Consider the following 9,989-nt stretch of genomic DNA (forward strand, 5'->3'; position numbering starts at 1 on the left):
CTAGCTGGCCCAAGCAACTCAAAGGTCCCCTTGGTAGTCAGTGTGCCTCTGTATCATCTCACCACCGCCAGATAAACTGCTCTTTTGGTAATGGGGCCCGAGAGCTCAGAATTCTCAACTAAAGAGAATGCCTATTTAGGACTTAGCAACCCAACCACTGAGCGGATAAAGGGCATTAGGATCAAAACACAAGGTCTTGTCATAGCCTTAAGATCAGGGCCCCTTTCTGAACTGCCTATAGTCCTAAATAATGAGTTTATGGTACATGCTAATGATTCTAATAATCATATTATTAATATGATAGACTACTGTAATAGAATATAGTAAATCTCCCCTAATGATTCTAATGTTCATAAGAAGGACTAAGGCTGAGGAGCATGCCAACAAATATTTACAGTGTTTTCAGTAGTGATTGAAACCAAAGGAATATCTATTTGGGGCTTTCAGATAAATTCCCTGGTTCTATGAAGGCACTGGAGTGGCAGACCCACAGTTGACATCAGAATGATACACACTTACGTGAAATCACCTGGAGGTCCAGAAGACAGGTGCTGGTCCCAATGGCGTTAGAGGCCACACACTGGTACAAACCTGAAGACAGAGCACTGATGTTCCGGATGGTGACCGTCCCCTGGACCTGGTCTGTCACACACAAACAAATACATATATATAGTGTCTGCGTGTGAGGATATGGAGAAAGAATGAGAAAATCAAAGAAATTAACAGAAAATAACACTAAAGAGACATAGATCAACACAGGAGAGTAATCCATCATTTCAACGTTTCCCTTTTGGGAGAAGTTTTTGGATCATGAATGCTGACGGCTAATATCACTACATCACACGAAAGGACTGACACTCTATGGGGCTGCTGCAAATGAAGTCGATCTTACAAAGATCTGCAGATTCCCGTGTCTACATCTTAAATGTCAGCCGTCTCCCCTGTGAGAATGATGGCTAGCATCTATCCTAGCGGATTTACGGTCAGTCAAAACAAATTTTGATTCTAAGGTAATGCATTAACTTAAGTTCATTCCAGTAATGCTCACTTCAGACCAGAAGAACTAACTGGCAGCTCCATGCCCTCTGCAGGACAGGATGCTAGTCCCTCCTCACACGTCTCCAAGGGGCCCCAAGAAGCAGACACTTAGACACAGAAGGGGTTCCTGAGCAAACAGATGGAGAGAGAGCTCGAGAAGGCTGGGAGAGCTCTCAGATGGTGATGCAGCTCTGTGTCCTGTGGAGAGAAGAGGGGAGGCAGGAGGATTGGGGAGAGAGATGATTAGGCCCCAGTATAATTTGAAGGACGTTTCAGCCAGGCTGATGAGGAGTTCGTGAGCCAAAGTGACCCATTCAAAAATTCCTGTATCTGGCAAGAGCAGTCCTGTATGAGTAGCCCCACGGTGTCCACATCTCAGGCTGGGAACATGCCAGGCGAATCAAGCCCTCCGTGCAAATGCTGTGGTGGATCCAGGGGGGTTTCTGCTGGGGCTTGTCAGCCCACTAGGCTCCCAGGAAAGATGGGCAGGGCATTTTTAAGGTCACCTCACTGGTGTTAAAGAAAAGCTTCAATCATTCACATTGACAAAAGTAAGCAAAGTTAATGATATCACTCAGTATTTTTGTTTTATCGCCAGCTTTATGATGATTCCAGGGAGTAAACATTATTATGAATGCAATAGAACAAATAAGGAGACCGAGACTTTAAATGAGTAGTAAGATGAGAGTGCTTGTCCTTGGGTACTGGAATTGGATGGTGGGCTACCTGCCCTCAAAGATCTAGGCGTTATCAGCTCCCTTAGCCAGTACGTAACACGTCCAGCCACCTCCACCAGTCAACACACCTAGAAATTTACAAGTGAGCGTGAAGGCCTCCTTATCAAGGGAAAACGCAAACTCCTGACTCACAATGCCCATGTTTTTTGTGGGGCAAATCCTGTACCTGGTCTCACTCCCTTTTAATACAGGGCAGCGCCAGCAGGGGGCATATTGTTAACATAGAAGGGCTGCTAACGGACAGACTGGAGGTTCCAGTCCACTTAGAGGTACGCTGGGAAAAAGTCGGGGAAAACCCTCCAGAGCACAGTTTTACTCTGACACAAAGAGGGTCGCCGTGGGTCATCACTCATTCCACAGCAACTGGCTTCACATGGAACCAAGACTTAATTAGCTGGCTTCTGCTGGCAACCTTCATTTCTATCTACATCAAAGGCAAATGCCAAGAAAAGTGTCAGGACAGGCTGATAAGACATATTAAGTAAACATCTACTGTGTGCCTTTCTGAGTGTTGGATGACTGCAGAAGATGGCATACAATGATAAATGAGACAAATCCAGTTCCTACCTTGATAGACAGGTAGGTAAGCAATGACCCTAAGCATGGTTAAGTGCTGGACTAGATGACACAGGGTACTCGAGGGGCCCTGCAGGGGAGAATGATGAAGCTTTCTACTCGCCTAAAGATTTAGTCTCAGAAACCCACGGGGGGCAGTTCTATTGTCTTACCCTGTCCATATGAGTCAAGGTCAGTGAGTTTGGAGTTTAGTAGGGGCCACATAAGAGGGCATCTAACGGAACAGAGGGCCCTGCAGACTTGTCCAAATATCTTAATGAATTCAACAGCCATCGGGGTTCGAACTCTGTCCTCTAACGCAGTACAGTGGAAGGTGTTAATAAATGGCTGAGCCAGTAAAGACCCACTTGAATGAAACTCCAATGTACGCAACAAGGAAGGAGAGGTTTCAATGTTGTTCTTGTTACTGCTTTATGTAACTAAAGAGTTAAACAACTACGTGTTTCATTCTGTGGTAGAGAGAGTCACTAAGAGTCTGAGCCAACTGGCTGGCACTTACCAACAAGCATCTTACTTAGCTAGGACATAATGCTTGGTAACTTTATGCATTTGGAGGATAACACCTAAGTTTGTACACGTGGTCGGTTCTTAGCTCTCAGGTATGTATTACTTCTTTTCCTTCACAATGGGGCCATCTTTAGTTTTCGTTGGGGGTCACATGCACACTGAACATGGCATTTTAAAGACACCTCCTTTAATCTTCATTTCTTATTTTTTTCAAAAGTGAAAAGCCTCCGAGAAGCTATGCAGTTTGCCCCAGACCACACAGCACAGCCCTACCAGCAGTCTATATAGCAGGTTTCTCCGAGTCCAAACCTTGTAATGATTATCCATATACTTGACATTCCAATACAGGATTTAAAAACCACATTATTCTGCAGGGTGTATTTACAGGCTATTTTTTAATCATGAAATGCTTCAGTATTATCAGTATTAAACTAAGCTTCTAGCCTAACTCCTTCTTCAAAGCATGTCATGATGTCAGCATGCAAGAAAACCACAATGTTTGGACAACCAACCTTATAATCGCACACACTGTGGTTTGGTTTGGTTTTGTTCCTAAGCCCTGAAATCCTAGGAATGTGATCAGCTCACTCTGAAGTGATAAAAAGACTTTGTTTGGGATTTCCATAGGCACAACTGGGGAGAATGTCAACAGCTGACCGAGGTGGCTTTCTGAGGAAAGATTTAAAGTTTAAAGATCATGCATTTAAGAAGTTACTTTGAAAAAGTAGAACCACTTCCCTCCCTTTTATCCCTATAGATACCCAGATACCATAAGATGATTACTCTCAGAAGTTATTCTTAAATGAGCTTGGCAAACCCATGCTAGGGCTAATTCGGAATGTAATCAGGGAATGAGACAGACACAGTGACAGCAGAGGATTAACCAGGGGCCAAACCGCACTGTTGATGCGGACCAGGCCTTGCAGGGATGGGAGGCTTCATCAGTGAACACCAGGCTGTTTCCAGACAGAAAGCGCAGAGTCCTTCCTGAAACGACCAGCACCGTTCCCCAATCTGTCATTGTACTCGGCTTGCTCTGAGTCAGAGTAAATTACTGAAATCGCTGTGGAGAATAAACGTTCCTTCCTTTTAAGTGGGGAGATTTCGTCTGCGGGGAACTGCACAGTAGCTTGTCAGGTGCCATCAAGTCGTTCCCACCAGAGCGACTCTATCTTCACGAGGGAACACTGCGTGGTCCTGTGCCATCTTCACACTCTTCCTAGGCCTGAGCCCGTGTTGCAGCTGTGGTGCCCACCCATCTCCTTGAGGGCCTTCCTCTTCTTCGTGACCCTCTGCTTCACCAAGCATGACATCTTCCCCGCACACTGGTCTCTGACAACACATCCAAATGATGTAAAGTGAAGCCTTGCCATCCTTGCCTCTAAGGAGCACCCTAGGCTGTGCTTGTCCCAAGACAAATCAGTTTGTCCTTTTAGCAGTCCATGGTACTTTCAATATTTGTTGCCAACACAATTAAAATGCACCGATTCTTCTTTTGTCTTCCTTACTCCATGTCCAACTTTCACATGCAAAGTATGGAAAGCAATCAAATACAATCAAATCCCACTGCAGTAGTTCACAGCAACACCATATCCCCCACAAGTGATGCACCTGGGTGAGAATACCTTCATATCTAGAGAGAAGCAAACATAAATGTGTATTTCCAGGTCCAGGCTCTCTCTTGAAAGTGAAGACTCACATCCCAAACTGTGGACGGTGCAGAGGTTACGGGCTTGCGTTCTGGAGTGGGGCAGCCTGAGTTTGAATTCAGTGCCTCCGCCTACCAGCCTTCAAGCTCTTGAGAGTGCTACCTCCTCCTCTTCTCTGAACTTTCTTCATCTGGAACAGGAGGCCATCAAAGTGCCTACATTCCAAAGGGTTACTAGGAGGACTAAGTGAGATAATGCCACGTATCAGTAGTGTTTCCAAGTCAGAATCTCTTCAAGTTTCTTGGGAAGTTTACATAATTTTTTCTGAATCCTGAGAGAAATCGGTCAAAAAATTTGGTAAATGCTAAGAAAGATACTGTGAGTTCTAGTGTATCCACATTCCCAAGAGTTATTAATCTTCAGGATTTGAGGACAAGAAAAATAGATTCCTAAAATCTTATCCTCTATTTTTCATAACATGACTGATGCATTCTTTAGATAATAATGAACAATCATAATAATAAACATTAAGTCATTTCTCATAAGTTTTTAAGTATTCTATAAATATAAATTAGTAAATACATCATTTATTGAGATGATATACTACAACATGATTATATATTCTGATAATATAATGTAAACATAGATAACAGTAAAATGGAACATTAAAACCAAAAAGGACCAAAATAATTTTTAAAATTACAATGCATACATTTAATCTTTAAAATGTGTCATTCTTAGGATGAAAAAAATTTTAAATATGAAACAAAAAGTACATAGTTCAATAATTTTTAAAAAATCATTTTGTTGGGGGCTCGTACAACTCTTATCACAATCCACACATACATCCATTGTATGTCAAACACATTTGTACATCTGTTGCCATCATCATTCTCAAAACATTGGCTTTCTACTTGAGCCCTTGGTATCAGCTCATTTTTTTCCTTTGTTCCATGCCAAACAGTATAGAAAATCTGACTGCACTTTTGTGTTGTTTCACTGAATTAAGAGTATGCCCCAAAGCAACTTCAAGTTGGCCGTCATGGTACATACGGCTTCAAACTAGTTCATTTCCTTTATTCAATAATGAACATATTTATTTGCTTATCCTAACATGGGTTTTGCCACTGAAATCTATGTTGCTTTTGCCAATTCCAGATTTTAATCCATTTCTGATTTCATGCCACTGTATTTGACAGTAGCATTCGTCTCGTTGGATTTCTGCTGTGGAAGAGTTTACAAAGAACGTGGGTGGCTGGGTGCTGCAGAGGAGGTTCCGACTCCACCGCGATGCTGTGTACGAAGCACCATTGGGCTGCACCAGCCTCACAACTCTTTTTGCTTTGGAGCCCACTGTTGCATCTACCGTGTCCATCCAGCCGAGGAGTTCACTCTTTTTTGCACAATGTCCCTTTCCAGAACTGCTCTCTCCTGATAACCCGACCAAAGTGCGTGTGACAAAGTCTCACCATCCTCACATCCGAGGACTACTGGCGTTGTAATTTTTCGAAGGCGGATCTATTTGTTCTTTTAGCAGTCCATGGTACTTTAAATATACTTCACCAGCACCATAACTCAAATGCATCAATTCTTCTTGGGTCCTCTTTGTTCAATGTCCAACATTCACATGCGTATAAAGTGATGGGAAATGCCATGGATTCAGTCAGTTGCACCTTAGTCCTCAAAGTAAAATCCTTGCTCGTTTACAAAGAACTGCACCCCACAGCAAACATTCCCACATATCGGTGAACTTTGTTGGGAAATACTTAAATAACGTAATATTTTGATCTCCAGGTATTAATGGCATTTCACAAAATCACAAACACCAAAACTTATTTTGCTTCCAACACTCATTTCTTGGAATACCACTCAATGTATAAAATATGCTACGTGTATTAGCCAACGGAAGTCAATTGAAGACCTGTGCAAGAATGATTCACCATTAGTGACAGGTCCCTGAAGACACACTTAAACATTTAAAGCTTGGCAATGGTCCATTTACCTCTGGGTCATAACTATTTTTCTCCTATATATAATCTGTCTAGTTCCCAGAAATGTCAACATTTCTAGATTAAAAAAAACTATTAATATATATATATAACATAAATTATGCAGTCGGGTTTCCTGCATTTGGGGAAATCGCAGGGTCAGCACACCCGCAGCACAATGGGTGAGCCTCGCCCTGGGAAAACCACTTCCTGATCATGGTGTCTCCCCTACCAGGTCAGTATAAGATTTCTAGCCCTTGCTTGACAGCAGTGTATCTACACTGATGGTTAAGTCCTCATTCTCACCAGGAGTGGCACTTAGTGCTCAAGATATGTTAGCTGTTATCATTCTTTCAACTCCCATTTAGAGATACTGTGAAACCACTTACTCATCCACCTTCTTCACCAAGCCATCCTGTAAGACAGTGGTTCTCAGCCCTCCTAATGCTGCGGCCCTTTAATACAGTTCCTCATGTTGTGGTGACCCCCAAGCACAAAATTATTTTCGTTGCTACTTCATCACTGTCATTTTGCCACTGTTATGAATTGGGCGACCCATGTGAAAGGGTCATTCAACCCTCCATATGGGTCGCGACCCACAGGTTGAGAACCACTGCTCTAAGAGGTCCTCTGCTGAGTTAACCAGGTTCCTCTTCCTTTGGTGGCTCAAGAAAGAAATCAATAGTCATTTTGACTCTTCTGTTTTTCTGAGTCAGAACCTGGAAGCACATTCCAAATTTTGCTTAGTTTTGCCTGCCTTTCTCTTTAATTGTACTCTTTCCCATGCCTTTTCCATCCCAATCACCAGGGTATAGCTTGGGCCCTCATCCTTTCTTGATGGGATCATTATCAAAACCTCCACACATACAAAAAGTAAATAAAATGAGTGGCTGCCAGTCTTTCACCTTGATTGCACCGTGCTCTCAAATGTCAGGAAGAGGGAGTCCTGAACTTCCCATGGGGCTTGCTTGTTTCTTTCGTTCATGTCAGAGGGCAAAAACAAATAGGAAACACTTGTCACAATAACAACTTGACGGAAGGGAGAAATAGATGCCTAATTGTATTTCATTTTATCCTTTTAAAAGGAGAAGGATGCTTCTGCTCCTCATGAGACAGTTACAGAAACATTCTTGTTGAGCAGGGAGACAGAAGCAGCAATTCAAGGGAGGAGGACCCTGATTCCCCAGGCTTCCACGCACAGCAGAAGAAAGGGAGCCAACAGACCACGTTCTCTCATTCAGCAGTGGTTGGGCAACCCAAGTATCCGCTCAGCCTTCTCCTTTGGAACATGATGGCACTACACTATGGTGGGTCAAGGGTAAATCAGAGAGCACTGCCACTAGGGTTCTGTGAAACAGGGGGTTATTCCAAACAAGTCCTGATGAAGCAAGCCTCCACAACCAGAAGACAGCTGCAGACAAGTTCTCTAAGGCATACTCCTGGTTAGCCTCCTCAGGACGGCTTCACAAAAAGGTCCAATTAAAACAGTGGCTTCTGAGGGGACCTGTAAGGCCATTGACATTCAAGGAAGAGGAGTCAGCTAAGCAGATTATGATGACTAATGTGAGTGACTCCAAAGGGGCCATCTGGATAGGTTTTCTCAAAGGAAAGAGGCTGATCATGAAGAAGTTTTAGGAAAAGGGAAAACTTCATTGCTGAGGAAAAAGCCAGGAAATGTGTGCTGCGGAGTTTTGTTTTGAGTCATGGCAACACACCTGCTTATTCTTCAGAGGTAACAAGGGAGGTCGTAGAAGATTTGCATCAGGATATCTTACTCCATCCATCCCAGAGCTCTTATCTTGTCCCCCAATTTTTGTTACCCAACCCCAAGGAACATAGCTTGAGTCACAATTTGAAAGAAACACAATTTGAGTCAACTAGAGAAAACCAAAAGCACTGTTCGATATGATAGAAATCAAAGAGCTGTTCAGGGAAGGGTTGTTGTTCAGTGGTGCCAAGTTGATTTTAACACACAGCGACTCTATGTACAACAAATCTAAACACTACCAGGTTGCGTGCCATCCTCGCAATCACTGTTACGTCTGCCCATTGTTGCAGTCACTGCATCCATGAGGGGCTTCTTTTTCATGGAGCATGTTGTCTTCTCCAGAGACTCGTCTGCCTGATAACATGCCTAAAGTATGTGAGACGGTCTTGCCATCCTTGATTTCCCTTCTCTCCCATTTATCTACACATATGAATATAGATTCAAAGATTGATATTTTATGAATGAATAAGGTCTACTGATTTTAATGTCCAAGATGTCTGAGATTTTGCCAGAGAGAACCCCTTCAAGCTAGTCCTGATCCACATTCTCTCTGACACCAGACAGGCTGCAGGGATGTACTCCTCTGATGTAAAATGCCCTTTTCCTAGAGAGTGCACATTTATTAATATTAAACAAAGGCAAATACAATTAGCAAAGTAAATCTGAAAGAAAAAAACCCTAAGGTATTTGGGGATTACATGCTATTTTGAGATCTGCTTCATTGATGCAGATGTCAAGAGGTGAGTTTTAATTTCAAAAATGACTCATGTATTATTACAGCAGATGAAGTTATCCAAAGCAATTCAGAAGAGTGATCCAGGATCTGAATTATAAAAGATAAAATGTTCATGCTTGTCATTCAAGCTCACTTTCATACCTAAAGTGCCAAAGAAGATCAAAGATGCCAAAAGAGTATCAGGAAGTCTGCCTGGTAAGTACTTATCTGGGAACAAATAGTTATGGGAGGTTCTTTCTAACTTACATACCAACAATTACTTCCACAAGGTCATGTGAATTCTGAACTATACTTCCACTACAACTTGTAGAACAGTAATGCTGCTACAGGAGGCTGTGGAGATGATCTTGCTTAACTCTCTTATTTTAATGAAAAGCAACATAAGCCCAGGGAGCTACTCTGTTAGTAGAAAGGTTGGAATTTGAACATCATTTCTGGATTTGAAAATGAAGGTTATTATATGCATGCCACTTGCAATGGTGAGATTAACAAATTCATTCATTTAAAAAAAAGCAATCAAGCAATCAGTAGAGAACAGCAGTATTTCAGTGATTGTAAACCAAAGTTATTAGGTTGAAAAGAAGTTTCAAATGAATCATTGTTTCTACCTTAATTAAAAGATAATGGAAAGCTACCTTCATATTTCTGTTGAGATTTTTTAAAGGAAACATGGGCACTTTAGAGCTGGTGGCCTTAGATCTTCACTATGTCTAGCCTCACAGTGCAATTTAGGATTGTACTTTTTCATGACAGCTATCTATGTACTAGCAATATGATTCCAATATACCAGGGACGATGAAGGTATTTTGAGGCCTGTCTAGATTTAAGTTACTGCCATCGAATTGATTTCCACTCATAGACAACCTATAGCACCGAGCAGAAAACTGCCCCTGTGGGGTTCTGAGGATGTACATCTTTGTAGGGGTAGAAAGCCTCAACTTTCTCCCTCAGAGTGCCTGGTAGTTTCAAACTGCTGACCTTGCAGTTAGC

The 9,989-nt window shown here is 42.4% G+C and overlaps 1 protein-coding gene and 1 non-coding gene across 2 annotated transcripts in view; both read right to left on the bottom strand.

Moving 5' to 3' along the window:
* The window catches only part of IGSF11 (immunoglobulin superfamily member 11), a 26,411-nt gene that overhangs the window by 6,588 nt on the left and 9,834 nt on the right, over nt 1-9,989 (bottom strand). The window contains exon 4 of the mRNA XM_045286156.1: nt 520-642. Coding sequence (XP_045142091.1) covers nt 520-642 — 123 coding nt within the window. The remainder of the gene's footprint in view (nt 1-519; nt 643-9,989) is intronic.
* On the bottom strand, nt 6,580-6,738 carry LOC115868059. The gene has a single exon (XR_004045390.1). It is a non-coding gene; the product is annotated as a U1 spliceosomal RNA (small nuclear RNA).

The sequence above is a fragment of the Echinops telfairi genome, unplaced genomic scaffold (assembly GCF_000313985.2).
Source record: "Echinops telfairi isolate 266 unplaced genomic scaffold, ASM31398v2 ScPeMD7_6;HRSCAF=24_0, whole genome shotgun sequence".
NCBI classification, from domain to species: domain Eukaryota; kingdom Metazoa; phylum Chordata; class Mammalia; order Afrosoricida; family Tenrecidae; genus Echinops; species Echinops telfairi.